Source organism: Balaenoptera ricei, chromosome 1, assembly GCF_028023285.1.
Source record: "Balaenoptera ricei isolate mBalRic1 chromosome 1, mBalRic1.hap2, whole genome shotgun sequence".
Classification (NCBI taxonomy): domain Eukaryota; kingdom Metazoa; phylum Chordata; class Mammalia; order Artiodactyla; family Balaenopteridae; genus Balaenoptera; species Balaenoptera ricei.
Genome location: NC_082639.1, coordinates 50,529,352 through 50,546,040, shown reverse-complemented (window position 1 = coordinate 50,546,040; position 16,689 = coordinate 50,529,352). Strand labels below are relative to the sequence as shown.

The window sequence follows — 16,689 nt, the reverse complement described above, 5'->3', positions numbered from 1 at the left end:
TGAACATGGACATGCTACCACCTTCAAAAAGCTCACGTCTAGTGGAGAACCGCAGGTCAGGGAGCCTTTCCCGGGCTAGGGCCATGCCTCATTCCACTGGAAACCCTTAGACATGGGGCAGGTCGGACCCAACTGAAAATAAGTGAAACCGCCTCCCACCAACCCAACTCTCAGCCAGCGCCTGTGCCAGCCTCACTCGCCTGAGCCCCTCTCTCAGCTCCGCTCTCATCAGGCCCCAGTGACGCTGCTGGTCTGCACATCCATCGCATGGCTAGATCAATGAAGTTTAGTTTGCAGGGCACTGGGCCCACTGTTGGCTCTCACCTCAAGAACAAAGAAGAATACTGGCCCTTCCAAGGCAAAACAAAGGCCAACTTCTCCCCCATGGATCCCTTTTCCTTTATGGGCAACAGTATGCAGACCCCTGGTCCTCCACTGAACTACATTTAAAATAGCTTTTGTGAAGGACAGACACGGCGGCCATTTTCGTGTATGTGCGTGCCCGCAGCAATGAACTGATTGTAATGTGAACAATGCGCACTTCTTCCCACTCCTGACAGAATAGATGACATTGTGTCGTGGGCTGGGGAGGGGGTGGGGGCCCAGCGAAAGCAACCAAGCTGTAAGGTTTATGACACGAAATTCTGATAAAAAGCATTCTGAAGCCTCTTTCCCATCATCAAAAAACCACACTGGGCAAGATCAGAGCTTAACAGCCAACCAAAAAAAACACATTCAATTCCTGAGATCATTTTCCTGAAATAGAAAACTACATATGTTTCTCAAATTTCACATCGAGCCACTGCAGAGGCCAGACTGCAGGGCTGAATTGGGCCAAAGTAAGTAAGAGAGAGAGAGAGAGAGAGAGAGAGAGAGACAGAGAGACAGAGAGACAGAGAGACAGAGAGAGACAGAGAGAGACAGAGAGGGAGAGAGACAGAGAGGGAGAGAGAGGGAGAGAGAGGGGGAGGGAGAGGGAGGGAAGGAGAGAGGAAGAGAGGAGGAGGGGAGGGGGGATGGGCTGGGAAAGGGAGTAAACAGAAGAAAATGAACCCATTCTTCCACATCACCACATTTCTCTAGCACAATCTAAACTTACAAACACCCCCAGTTTCACAGAACTTGTAGTTAGGGTTGCTTATCGGGCAGTCTTTACTTTGTCAAATTAAGACACATTGCCTTGGATTAGCAAGACTCCTTAAATTCAAAATGACTTCATGGTTGGCTCAGAGTTCAGTGTCTCTAGGGCCAGCCGCCAGGAACATATCCACTGCGGGCCTCCCCGCCCCCTCAATACTGACCTGCCTGACTTTTCCATGGAGACCGCAGAGCAAAAGCCCAAGCAGACAGGCTGTCAGTGCTAATTAAAAGTCCAAACACCTCTTTAGAAACTATCTCCAGCTCAATATTTATACAGAATATAAGACTCCTAACAGGCAGAGCTGGAGAACGGAGCAGGAGGTTGAGGGCAGAAATAGGCTTGAATGGCATTTGGAACCCATTAATTTTTAAAAGACAGGCTGCCACTCTATACAGACCCAGAGAGGTTCAAAATGTAACGAAACCAGGAAGATGAATGAGCCGAAGATTGTTTAGAAAGCCTGCAGAGAGCACTCAGCTTTTGAAAAGAATAATATCTGGGCAATAGTGAGAGCTGATTCTTTTTATTGGTGAATGCAGTTTTTGGCACCTTCTCACAATACAGGTTGACAATTTTTCGTATTTAACAAAAGGAAAGGCAATCTTCTAAATGACTTGGGAACAAAGGACTCCCTGCCTGCAATTTCTCAATAACATTTAAGAATTCTCTTCAAAGGCCCGTGACAATAATTTAGAGAGAGGAAGGAAGAAAACAAGAAAAAAAGAAGGTATACTAAAAAATGTTAAACCAACTGGAAGAGGTGAAAAAAAGAAGGAAAGAGTATAGCATTTTGACACTAAATTACATCCCCAAAGGTTGAATTTAATGTTAGACTTTTACAGTACTTTTTCCAAAAAATGAGGTTTAAGAAAGAAGCCAAAGCAAGACTTTGGTCAACACCATTACCTCTCAGACTCAGAGTTTTAGTCCTGGGAGGGGCTAAATGGATCACTAGCTCAATCACCAAATCTTGCAGACAGACTGAGTGCCAGGGGCCCAAGGTTACCTGGCTGGACCACACACATCTCCCAAGCTTCAAACCACGCCACCATGTGTTTCTTAATAATGTGGGTCCTGAGCACCGCCAAGGCCTCACAGCCCTTACAGTATCACGGGTTCCAAGACTGAATACTGATACCTTTAATCAGAGTGAATGAAACTTACAGGTTACCCAGAGTCGCACAGGTACAGCATATTCAAAAGGCCCAATAACTAGGTTCACAAGAGTTCACCTACAGTGACAGCCATCCTGGATAGCAAACTAATTTAAGAGGCCCCCAAGACTGAGATGTCCTGTCCATCCCGAGGGAGGCCTTCTCGGGCCAGAGAAAGGACCCCTAAACAATGTATGATGTGGGGATGTTCCCCTTAAAACCTAACTCATACTTCACTTACTAGTTTCACCTTCAGAGTGAGACCCTTCTGGGAGTCTGTCATATCACCTGGAAAATGAGATCTCTATTTTTTAGCACTTTTACAGTTCCAAAACATTTTTGGCAAAGACTATACCATCATACTATTTGTAAATGAGGAACCCCATCCCAAGATTGTTCCACTTTACCATATTAAAGAGCAAACAAAACTAAATTCTAAAAGTGATTCGAGGTCTCAGAGAAAACTGTTAAGTAAAGGAAATGCTACATAGCTGCTCAATTGGAAAATTAGTCATACTGGCCGTTATCTTTCACGCATACAGAACTCATGTCTAGAGGTATGCACATGAGATCTGAAAAAAAAAGACAGAGGCATGGATAAAGAAGATGTGGTATACACACACACGCGCGCGCACACACACATACTATACTCAGCCATAAAAAAGAATGAAATAATGCCATTTATAGCAACATGAACACAGAGACTGTCATACTAAGTGAAATAAGCCAGACAAAGACAAATATCCTATGATATCACTTATATGTGGAATTTTTAAAAAAAAAGATCCAAATGAACTTATTTACAAAACAGAAATAGACGCACAGACATGGAAGACAAACTTATGGTTACCAAAGGGGAAAGGGGGAGGGATAAATTAGGAGGCTGGGATTAATATATACACACTACTATATATAAAATAGATAACCAACAAGAACCTACTGTATAGCACAGGGAACTATACTCAATATTTCGTAATAACCTATAAGGGAAAAGAATCTGAAAAAGTATATATATATATATATATATATATATATATATATATATATATATATATATATCTGAATCACTGTGCTGTATACCTGCAACTAACACAACATTGTAAATCAACTATACTTCAATATATATATACACACATATACACATATATCTTTAAAAAAAGACCTAGAACAGTACCTGATACACAGCAGGTATTCAATAAAAACTGGCTGTTATTATTTTTTAAAGAAGTTATGGGAACGGAGCAAATTCAGACTAGTGGTTCTTATTGAAGGGTGCACATCATAATAACCACCCAAGGTCACACATTTTTACCACCTTTGTCCCAAAGGACAAATGTGGGGATGCCTAACCTTTTCCATCGAGATTTGCTTTACTGATGAAAAGTGAAAGAAGAAACCTCAACCTTCCCCAGGGTTTGACTCAACGGAGCAGATAAAGAGGGACAGTCATTGATCCCATAGTTAAGCATTAGTGCAGGGCAGCAGCAGGACTCCCAGTCACTGGGGGTCTGTGCCTCAACTGTAGGCATGGGTGAGAAGCCCTGATATGAACACTCCGTTCCCCTCCTGCCCCGACAGCCCTGGCATATTCCATTCTCTCCTGCCCTCCCTGGACTTTCAGCCTCTGAATCCTGACGGCCTGTGGTCTCCTGCCACCTGCTCATTTCTTCACGCCCACAACAGCTCTGAGACCTTTGGAGACACTCTCACACCCCCTGACTCACAGAACCCTTCAGGAAGGCAAGACAAAACCCAATGGGGGAGAGAAGTTGTCCAACAGGTTATTTGGTTTCTAAATGGCCCACTGTCCACACCCCACCCGTAAGCTGTTTAACTGAATTTAGCTTCACCTTAAAATGTAAAACTAAAAAATAAAGACTGAAGGCAAAGATAAGTGAAAGTAGCACTTCCTGTGCACTACTCTGGACTACAGACTGGTTAGAGGTTTCACCCAGGGTGCTCCATTTTCTCCATAAAAGAAAGGCATGTAATTTTTGTCCCCCTTCAACCATAAAAGGAACCTGGGATTGAGAAGGATTAAATGACTTGCCCATGTTCACCCAGCTGATAAATGGCAGAGCAAAACTTTGAGCTAAGGAGTATTTGGCTCCAGCCCTTACATGAATTTGAATAGTTTAAATAAATGTGTACCTACCTACTGCTAGACTAGAGAGAAGAGACCTCTTAGGTGCTCTATTAACATACATGCAAAGAATAAATGAATGAGTGAGTGAAATGAATGAAGGAAGCAAACTGTGAGTTGCAGTTGTTTCAAACTATATATCACCACCCCTACGACCTGTCCTGTGCTCACCCGTCTCTCTGTCACTATCATAGAAGGATTATAAATTAGTATCTGGGATATCGGTCAGTGTAACTTACTGAGAAATTACAATTTTGTGATTATCTTTTTATTTGCTCAGTATTAATTCTCGCTTTTTTTCTTTAGTAGTGAGAGAAACTCAATTTTATTCAGGTCACAACGCACCAACTAAAAGCCTATTTTATCCAGGCTCCACTCTAGCTGGGTGTGGCCATAAACCAATGACATGCAAGCAGAAGTATTACGTAGCTCTTCAAAGAAGGTTCTTTAAAGAAGGCTGACTCAGGTGTGTACATCCTTTTTATGCAACTCCCACCTTCCTTCTTCCTGCTATATGAAATGTGGGCTGAAAAACAGAGACTCCATAAGCCATTTTGGACCATGAGGTATCTTTGAGAATGGAAGTCAGGGCTGAAGATAATGAAGTAAAAATGCCAAAACAGTTAGTGTCCTTGATGAGTTTGTGGGACTGTCATAGTAGCCCAAAACTCTATACATCTGTATTTATTTACAGAAGAAAATGAACGCTTGTGTGTTCAAACCACTGTGATTTTTAATTTTCTATTATTTCTATTACTCATCAGTGAAGAGATAAGGATAATTTTTCTTCTGTAGAGAGTGAGAGCACTCTGCTTTCCCCAAAATAAGGGTAAAGGAAATCTAATATTTACAGGCCATTTCTCAGCACTATTAAAGATACCAAAAAATAAGCTGATGCGAGAGGATGACTGAATCATTCTTTCTAGAACCTAGAAGAACGGTTTTATACCATTGTTCTGAGAAATCATCCTTCAACACAACCATAAAACAATGCATATAAAAGAGTTTTAGCATCAATCATATCAGAAATAACTGTTATTTTTTTCCCAGAACTCTTTAATTTTATGACACTACCTTCAGAATCCTTGTCAAGTTTCAACCAAGTTCTGGCCAAAAAATGTTACCTCTAGGATGACCTAAATTCAATCAATTTTACTTTCATTCAATAGATTTCTAACAAAAAATCAAGTCGTTAACCACAGTGAGAATCCACTTTACAGTTATGAGGGTGACTATAATTTAAAAAAATAACAAAAACAAAAAAACAGGAAAATAAAAACAGGTGAAGCTGTAGAGAAATTAGAATCCTCATACATTGCTGGTGGGAATGTTAAATGATGCAATTGCTATGGAAAAGTTCAGTGGGTGGGTCCTCAGAAAGCTAAACATGGGATTACCATGTGACCCAGCAATTCCACTCCTAGATATATACCCACAAGAATTGAAAGCAGAGACTCAAACAGATACTTATGCATCAATATTCACGGCAGCATTATTCATAATAGCCAAGAGGAAGAAACAACCCAATTATCCATCATGGGTCCACCAACAGATGAATGGAAAAGCAAAATGTAGCATATGCATACAATGGAATATCATTCAGCCATGAAAAAGGAAGGACATTCTTACACGTTACGACATGGATGAATCTTGAAAGCATTATGCTAAGTGAAATAAGCCAGACATATAAGATCCTACTTATATAAGGTATCTAGAATGGGCAAATTCATAGAGACAGAAAGTAGATTAGAGGTTAACAGGGGCAGGGGAAGGCAGGGACAGGGAGTTGTTACTTAACGGTTACAGAGTTTGTGTTTGGGGTAACAAGTTTTGGAAATAGGTAGTGGTAATAGCTGTTCAACACCATGAATGTAATTGATGCCACTGAATTGTACACTTAAAATGGTAAATTTTATGCTATAGATATTTTACTAAAATTCATAAAAATAATGTAATCTATCAAAAGCACTGAACTATATACTTTAGATGAGTGACTTGTATAGTATGTGAATTCTCTGTCAATAAAGCTGTTTTGTTTTTTTTTTTAAATCAAGTCTTATCTTAGATATGCAACTGAGTGAGGTAATCAGGACGTCAAGTACTAAGGAAGGGATGTGGACTGCAGGCACGCCACCAGAGGCAGATAGTATCGTGGAAGTCTACCCCTTCTTCCTCCCGTGCTGCTGTCTCAGCCCTGAGGGAGGATGAGCCCGCTCCCTGCCCGCGCTCTCCACCGACAGCAGCACCAGAGGAGGTGCAGCTGAATTTGCACCCCATTCCCTGACTTAACTTTCTCCAAGGGGGTAAGGGAAATCCTTCTGATTGTTGTGACACTGGACTATATTAAGCCATGTTTGAAGGGGTCACTGTGTGAAAGATAAGGTACTAAGTCATTCCTAGAATAACATCGAGCCCACGCCTTCACTCTCCACGCCCAGGTGCAACCAGTGTGCCCTGGCTTTAGCTAAGCACACCTCAGCAGGGTCTGCATTCACGCTGCTGACTCAGTTACTTGACGTGATGACATCTGGTTGGCATATCGGGCCTGCCTTCCTCCATATAAGAACACATACACCTGAACATGTAAGTGCTGGTTTAGTCTCACTTCTGAGCTGCATTATCCACCCAGTATACCAGAAGCTCTATACATTAAAGGTTAATAAGTATTTTCTAAGATAATGAGGTAGGTTTTCATTCTTCATCTAGCTAATATGCTCTATATGTAGTCTCTATCAGTCAGAACTCCAATGGCAAGGAAAAGTGAGTGGCACTTTGAACAGTTAACAATAGGGCACCTGTTAGGAATTTAAATAATGAGGGTTAATGTTAATTGTCCTAAGTGTGATAACAGCACTGTGGTTACACAGGAGAAGGACAGTACTCTTGGGGATCACATTGCAGAATTTATGAGGAAAGAAGGTGGTATCCGCAATTCATTTATAAATGGTTCAGCAAAATAAACACATATATGCATGTCAGAGATAGAACACTTTTGAGCACAACGTAACGAAAACGTTAATTGATGAATTATAGGTCTGGGGTCCCCAACCCCCCGGGGCCACGGACCGCTACTGAGCTCCACCTCCTGTCAGATCAGCAGGGGCATTAGATTCTCATAGGAGCAAGAATCCTACTGTGAATTGCACATGGGAGGGATCTAGGTTGCGCGCTCCTTATGAGAATCTAATGCCTGATGATCTGAGGTGGAGCTGAGGCAGTGATGCCAGCACTGGGGAGCAGCTGCAAATACAGATTAACATTAGCAGAGAGGTCTGACTGCACAGAGACCATAATAAATCAATTGCTTGCAGACTCATATCAAAACCCCATCAGTGAGTGGCAAGTGAAAACAAGCTCAGGGCTCCCACTGATTCTGCGTTATGGTGAGCTGTATAATTATTTCATTATACATTACAATGTAATAATAATAGAAATAAAGTGCACAATAAATGTAATGCACTTGAATCATCCCAAAACCACCCCCTGCCAACCCCGGTCCATGGAAAAACTGTCTTTCACGAAACAGGTCCCTGATGCCAAAAAGGCTGGAGACCACTGATGTAGGTAAAGATATGGTGTTCCATATACCATTCTCTCAACTTCTCTGTAGCTTTAAATTTTTTTCAAAAATAACACCTTGGGGAAAATAGTAAAACAAACAAACAAAAACATGAATTCTCGCCAATATTTAAGAAAACACTGAAATCCAATATAAATATTAGTAGTTGACATAAATAGGCAATCAATACATGTAATACTAATAGATACAATTATTGACATTAATTGACATAAATTAATAAAACAAGTGGTTGATAAATATAAGAAAAGGTAACTGCATTTAATAATAAAAATGCACATTAAAATAAGAGATCATTTTAAGCCTAAAAACTTGGCAAAACTAACACAGACATTATATAGACATAAGAAAGAACATTATACAGGTTTACAGTGGAGAAACCTGACAAACAATACCTCAGCCAGGTAATTAAGATCAACATCAACAGTGATGACATGCTGCTAGTATGTACCCTTGATATGATATGACATGATGAGAATGGTACTCAACAGAAAATGGCAGTGTAGTCTTCCTCCCAAAAACATACTACCCATGTCTCATCATGAGAAAAACGTCAGACAAATTCCATTAGAGGGACATGCTATAATATATATGACCACGCTTCAAAACCGTCAAGGTCATCAGAAACAAAGTTGAGAAACTGTCACAGCCAAGAAGAGACTAAGGAGATATGACTAAATGTATATGGTATCCTGGATAGGATCTTGGCCATTAGGTAAAAACTAAAGAAATATGATTAAGTATGGAATTTAGTTAATAATAATATATCAACATCGGTTCATCAATTGTTGACAAACGTATCACACAAACATAAGATGTTAATAACAGGGAAAACTATGTGTCAAGTAAATGGGAACTCTCGTACTATCTTCACAACTTTTCTGTAAATCTAAAACTAGGTTTAAAATAAAGTCTATTTGAAACTATAACTGAATTTCAAAGGACATACTTTTAGATAATTTACAGAATATCGCCAACCCTTGATAATCTAGGAGAAATTGCTCTCAGACCCCAATGTTAGAGGGAGTTCTTCTCCTGAACAGCAGTTGGGTTCTTATGTGTTCACTCAGTTAATATTGATTATGTTCTCACCTTTTCTTTGGCCACTAGGAAGCTTGGAAACAAATCAATCAGTAATTATGATGAACCATATAGTTTCTATGAAGCTCTTGGCTTTATCTTATTCTATTAATATTTCACTCCATTGTGACTTTTTAATATTTTTATCACTGTTTTTATCTTCTATTGTCAGTCACCTCAAATCTCTTTAGAGGGAGGATTTATATATATGAATATGTTTTTGTCTGATTATACAAAATTTTATTATTCAAATTTCTGACTTCCCACTTCTCATGTTACCAAAATTCTGGACAGTTATCCACTAAATGCTAGGACATGGCAAATTACTAAAACATTGAGTTTTAGTTCTTGAACTGCAAAATGGTGATACCACCACCTGTTTTAACTGATGGTTGGGAGGACTAATGGGGTTCACATTTGTTAAAAAGTTAGCACAGATATAGAGAATGCACTCAAAAAATGATGATGATGATTATATAAATTATTATTTTAAAAAATAGCAATAATTATTTTCATCAATATAATGAAAAGAATGGAGCTGAATTACAAATTAATCATAGGCCAAAGTGGTGATTTTCTCAGTGACCCAGAAAAACAAGAGTAGCTGCCATATTTTAGAAGATAAGAACAATAAATAAAGCGGGGGGGGGGGGGGGGGGGGAGGGGAAAGCAGGAGAAGAGAGAAAAACAGATAAGAGGAGGAGGAGGAAGACTTCTTACACACTGTCACTGCCAAAAACAAGTCTGAAGGCTTAAGACAAGGTGAAATCTGATCACTTTTTTAGCCATGACTCCACTAGAATAATAAAAAGAAAAAAAGAAAGGGAAAAAAAACACCCTCTAGCCTTTTTGGCACCCATTTCCCCAAAGCCTCCCAAAACAATCACAATAAGAGCCAGATAAACACCAAATCTGAACCTCTCCTTGGCCCAGAGGATGCCAAGTTCATGTTCCACTGTCCAGAGTTTTTTTTGGCATTCGTACATTCAAACTCAGACCCTCATCTTCCTTATTCTAGAAGATGGAAAGACAATGGGGATTTTTCATTAAAAGAATTGTGAATTGTTTAAATACTATGTGCTACACATTTTATCCACAGTACCTCTAACCCTGACAGGACGGCCAGATGAGGACCTGAATTTGGGTGGGGGGTGGGGGAGGGGGGGAGGGGGGGTAATTTACTCCAGCTTCTCACAGACAGTACATAGCAGAGACATTGAACCCAGGTCAGTCTGACTACAAGGATTTCCCTCTTTCCGCTATGCCAGAAACTTAATGCAAAGACTCCCTGCCAAAATTGATAGAGTAAGGAAACTAAATAAAATAGCTAGGGCTTCCCTGGTGGTGCAGTGGTTAAGAATCCACCTGCCAATGCAGGGGACACGGGTTCGAGCCCAGGTCCGGGAAGATCCCACATGCTGCGGAGCAACTAAGCCCGTGTGCCACAACTACTGAGTCTGCGCTCTAGAGCCCGCAAGACACAACTACTGAGCCTGAGTGCCACAACTACTGAAGCCCGCACGCCTAGAGCCCGTGCTCTGCAACAAGAGAAGCCACCCAATGAGAAGCCCGCGCACCGCAACGAAGAGTAGCCCCCGCTCGCCGCGACAAGAGAAGAGCCCACGTGCAGCAACAAAGACCCAACGCAGCCAAAAATAAATAAATAAATAAATTTATAGAAAAATAAAATAGCTAATTCCTTCAAAAACTTTCTCAGTGCTGTGTTGGAAGTTCTTCTGTCATCTCACTCAGTCAGTCCATACAATAACCCCATGGAGTAAGTATTGTCATTACCCCAATTATATTTATAATTGAGAAAGCTCTGAGATTACTTGTTTCGCCTGATCATGCAGGTTGAAATAGAGACGAAAGAATGAAGAGATTGAGGAAACAACAGAGAAGAAAGATAGATGTAAGAGAGAGGTGTGCCTGGGAGAGGGCAACCACCTTTACAAGAGGAACTTGGTGCCTGGTGCCCAAGGTCCACAGACTCAGCTCTCCAGGAGAGCGAAGCTGGAAGGGAGGCCTCTGAAGGTGCTGGCGAGTATGGGCAAGGGGCGGGGAGGGGACTGCAAATTCATACTAAGGAAAGTAGAATAAGTCATGAGTGTCTCAGCCAATAAAAAATGGCAGGGATGACTGGACAGTCAATAAATCATTTCTGAGCACTAAACTTTTCTGCTTCCTCAGGATTTCAGATTGTCACAGGTGGGCAATGGAAGCCCCCAAGCATGTTCTGATAGGCCAATGAGAAGCTGTCCATCTTTAAATTTACCAAATCCATCCGACCTTTCAAAATACGTCCAGTCCTTCACAGGTATGGACCACCTTACATATTACTTTCACGTATACTCTGTAAGGCAATGTTGTCCCAACTTACCTGACCATATAACCACCTGGGGCACTTGTTAATCACACAAATTCCCAGGTATCTCATGGGGATTCTGGTTCAGTGGGCTTGAAACTGGAAGCCCTGAGGATCTGGGCTTTGAATAAATGATTCGGCTGATTCCTATAATCAGGCTAGTTTGGTATCACGATCCCCATTTTATAGATAAGGAAAGTGAGATTCAAAGAAGGTAGGGCCACTCCCAAGGTCACCAAACTCTTGTGTGGCAGAATTGAGGATAAGTCATGTTGTAACTCCACAGTGGATAAGCAAGGCAATGCATTTAAATCTATCTGAGCCAGAGCTAGCTTCAAAAAGCTGGCTTCTTGGTGTCTTAATACAGCATTAGACACTTGGAAATGGGGGTGTAGACTATTTAGCACCATCAGAAAAAACCAGGGAGGACATCAATGAGCTGGATTGATCAACACCCAAGGAAAAAGAGAAGGAAACTCAAGGCCCTCCTCCATCCATAGTTCTGCTTTTGAGTTCTCAAGGCTTGTGTGCCAATGGATTGTTACCGATACCCACACTATTAGCACTGCTTTGACTCCTAGGTCCATTTGGCTAAAATAATCAAAACATTTCCTTCACTACTGCACAAAGATAGGGAAAAAAACTAGAGAAAGGTCCTTCCAGAAATAACTCTGGACAATTAATATCACACCAAAAGAGGAATGTCCAGATGAGATCTTCACCCAAACAACCCCCTCCCCACTGATGATAACAATATAATGGTGACTAACTGCACCTTCCGGGTTAAAGTTCAGACCACTCCTCCAGAGCCCTCTCCCCAGAGAGGGATGAGTACCTGAGGTTTACTGAGGCCCCTCCACCTCATGTGAATATGTGATGTGAATCCCCTCCACCCTAGCATTTCATTAGTGGGAGGGGAGAATAATCAACAAGATGAATGATGTGCTTGTGAAAGACGTCTTCTACTATCTCCTTTCTGGAAGCCCCTGCTGCCAAATGAACTATCACACTCTCATCAACTCTCTACAAGGAAAGTCCCAATCATACTAAACGAGACAGACAGAAAGAACACAGGGAAAATGGTACTCCTATTCCCAGCTTCTCATGAGTTTAAATAAAAGGGAAAATAGGGAGGATTTAGCCTTCTCTCAAAGAGATGACTTTAAGATATACCTAAATATATACATACTCATGCAGGTTTATCAGTCCTCTGGGAAATGTTCCCCTTTCTCATATGCAATTCTAAATCATTTTCAAGATAAGAAGACCCCTCCCTGCCCTACGGCCCCCTCCCCTTCTGCATCCCCTGAAATCTGAGGTCAAGATGACAACAGCTTTGCACGCTTTGAGAGTACATGTCCAATCTGTCCATATATATGCACATCTGCACACACATCCATTGTAGCAGCCACAAGCACACTCCATGAGTATTAAAATTGTCTCTGATGTGCAGCACATAACTTATTTATAACATTTGTAATTTCTTGGGAAATACTGTTGACTTCAACATACATACTTCTACCCTCTGGGATGATTCAGGTACGTTGATATAAAAAGCAAAATAGCTTCATTAACACACCCATCTAGTTAAAGTTAAAATCACCTTCCCTTGAAAAACGTAACTCTTGCCTTAATTTTAGGGGCCAAAAAATGTTTCTTTTATTCATCATGTAAAAAGTGCCTTTGGAAAAACAGTCACATTTCACAATGGACTATTCACGTCTCCTTTAAATGTGTCCAATTTTAATGAATGGTCTTCACCTTGGATACCCACATTCCAGGCCTCATAGGAACAATGGTGTTTGGGCATGTGCAGTGGAGGTGGAAGATGGATTCAAGATGTTTCAAGTATGCAAAATCGCATGCAGATGTACAAACAGTACATCCAGTCAAAGCGAGTTAAGAAAGCAATATATATATATATATATATATATATATATATATATATATATATACACACACACACACACACAGACACCCGAGAATGGATGAACACAAATAAAATCCAACTTGTAATTAACATACCGTGCTGTGACACCTGTTGCCTTCCACGATAAGAAGTCTGGGAGATCAAAGAAGTGTCCCGCCTTATCCCAGCAAGTCTCTCTCAAGTTCTGCCAAATGAAATACATATTAGAATCAATTATGGGCTATTTCTTCTCCCCCTCTCCTCTTTCAATAATGTTTCAAAATTTTCAAAACAAAAGCATAGCCAACAATGCCCAATAAAACATCTGTTCAGCGGCTGGGAATGGTGAGTGATACAAAAGCAGTACTATACAGGAAAGAAAAATTGGCAATTATTGATCCTTCCAAAAATGACTATAATTTCCCTTTTATTCCTCTTTGCCAACCTGGAGCAGGAGGAAGTACATTCTGCAAGGGTATGCAATCCATCTTCCCAGTGAAGGGCAAGAGGATACACTTCAAGACATATAAAAAGATTTCAAAGCTGAACAGCTGTGAACTGGGGAGAAAAACCACACTAAGAAATAACCCGATGAAATGCAATGTGTCCTGCCATGAAAAAGTCTCCCCAGGCTAACTGGTTCCAAAGGCAACAGGAATGATAGTCCCTGCCCACAAAGAACTTCCAATCTAAGCCAGAGAGAACGGTACGGAATCAAGCTATTCTTATAACTTTTTAAACATTTGTTGCTTCCAATTTCTTCCACACTGCCAATGTGGTCAGATTTTTTTTCCTGCCACAGGGCTTTTTCCTTCCTCTGCCACCTCTGTCCAGAACACTCCTTCCTCACCCACCACCCTGTTGCTCTGCCCACTTTGGTTAACCCAACCCATCCTTCCCTGGGGAGGTCTTTCAGGATCTCCTCCTCAGGTGAGGTCTGGCTGTCATATAACCCATATCACCCCGAAAGTATCTGTATAATGTCCTTCTCTTCTGCTAGATTGTAAGCTCAGTGAGGTCAAGGACCTTGTCAGTTTTATGCACCATAATATCCCACAACTGTCTTTTCTCCTCCCCAGCACAGGACTGGACCCTTAGTTGTGAGGTAGAAATCACATGACTCCAGTCCCCCTGACACACTTAACTGGACTAGAGGTGGACATGTGACCTAACTGGGCCAATCAGATTCCTTCTCCCAGGAATTTAGAATCAGGATCCAAATGGAGTCATTTAACTTCTGCCTTTGAGTGGAACTGGAGGTGAGATAAACTTGGAAACTGTGAAGTGGCCATTTTTTTGCCAAGGACCTGGAGAAGTAGGACTTCATAAAGAGAAGATCAATACAGACAGAAGCAGCAGCAGCAAGAAAGGTTTCCTACCACCCAGGCAACTCTCCATGTCCTGGTTTCAATTATTCCCTCCCCAAGAGGCTACAACAAAAAGGAATGTATCCTAAGTACATGGGTATCTTTGGGGACCTAAAGGCAACAAGACAGAAGATCCAAAAGAGACATATTCTAGTATCTGCTAGCAGGTGACACACAGCAGACATTCGATAAATATGCGTTGAACAACTAGACAAACTGCTCAGCTTCACCTTCCAATCTCTCTCAGGTGAGAGGCGCTTCAGAGTTTACAAAGGGTTTCCACATGTGTTACCTCCTTAGAACAACACAAAAGTCCTGAGTGCTGTTCTGTCTATTTTATAGACATACAACTAGTCTTTATCTATATTTGCCCTCAAATTCTATGAGTTCTTCCTATTTTCTCTTCCCCTATCACCGCTCTCTGGACACAGACATCCACGCACAGCAGAGAAACTGAGTATTAACCCAGGAACAGGGTCCCATTAAAACAATAACAACGTCAAAAGGGCTCAGATGTAAAAGGCAGTGTTAAGCCCATCTTCTGTTGTTGTTGTTGGTTGTTTGTTTTAAATTCCTAAGCATTTGGGTGAGCGCTTACATCTAGAAAGGGCTAAACTTTCCTTTGAACACCCATACGTCTTAATGTTAAACAAAACAACACTTAAAGTTGACTAAATATGCCAAACGTAGCTCTGAACTAGCAGTATCTTTATATGCTAATAGATCAGTCAGAAAATGGTAGCCTTTGAAACTATGAGTCAAGCTACTAGTATGTCTTCCGGGTAGTCCCCCAAATCTCTTTCCATGTGCTCCGTGGTTTCGGTGATCAGTTCTCAGGGAGAAAAGGCATCCTCCTTCTAAAGACTTCAGAAATCCAAGGCCAATCAGAAATAAACCACGAAACCACTGCAGCAACAATCAGTGCTACCAGCCAAAGCCAAGCAGTCTTCCTCAACTCAGAAAATAACTGCTTCTGTTAGATCTTGTATACAGTCATTACAGACCTTGCAAAATGAGAGCTTTCAGCCTGTAGCCACGCAGACAGCCTCTGTGGACAATGGAACCCAGGCAGAATGTCTCAGAGACAGCATCAGGCCTCTGGCCAGAAAGAGACACATCGGGGGCAGGAGGGACAAAGCAGCCTGGCGGCGCCATCTTTTCTTGAGACAACGCCGGCTTCACCGAGCAAAGCCAGAGACCCTGGCTCAAACTCTCCATAGAATGAGTAACCAGAAATGGCATCATATTAGGAGTGTGAGGCATCCTTAAAAACACATGTGGTCTTGGGGGAGAAGACAGCAGTAGTATTCCCTGCCTTCTCCACAAAAGCAAAGTCTGCAGCTTAGCCAGCAAAGGAGAGAGGGGGAAAGCGTTTGCCTGGATGAGAGGGATGTCTCCAGAAGCCAGATCCCTTACTTGGAAATGCTGACACTACCTATGAGGTTCCCATGGTGTTCTAAGGTTGGGCTACATGATTCACAAGTGCTTAGTCATCAAATGCCAGATTGGCCAAGGGCCTATTGGCCCCCGTGGATGGATTCTTAATCCAGTTCTATGAGAAAATCTCTCCATCCCTGCCTCTCCCCAACCAGCAGAGTCTCAGCCAAGGGCCTCAATCTTACTGAATTAATTCTATCCTTGGAACCACTGGGCCTGCATCAGGCACAGCGACTGCCCTCTTAGATTCTTCCAGAGCTTACAACAGTGCCCCCACGTTCCTCATCTCATTGGATTCTCAGGATGGTTCAGAGGTTGTAGGTGACACACAACAGTCTGCAGGTGAAGGATGTAGAAACTGAGGTTCGGATGACAAGGCCTCAACCCAAAGCCACATGGGGCTTCCCACTCTGAAGTGAGTGTTCCTTCCTTCCCAGGCCACAGTCACCACCCTGAGGCTCCCAGATCTAGCAGAGCTGTGGGTTTTGGCCTTTTGGCAGCATCATGATGGAAGCT

The 16,689-nt window shown here is 41.7% G+C and overlaps 1 protein-coding gene across 7 annotated transcripts in view; it reads right to left on the bottom strand.

The window, feature by feature from the left end:
- Window positions 1-16,689, bottom strand: part of FGGY (FGGY carbohydrate kinase domain containing) — a 411,167-nt gene that overhangs the window by 329,653 nt on the left and 64,825 nt on the right. For all 7 annotated transcript variants that reach the window (XM_059898898.1, XM_059898889.1, XM_059898942.1 and 4 more), the window contains one exon: window positions 13,486-13,574. In XM_059898898.1, the coding sequence (XP_059754881.1) occupies window positions 13,486-13,574 (89 nt within the window). The remainder of the gene's footprint in view (window positions 1-13,485; window positions 13,575-16,689) is intronic.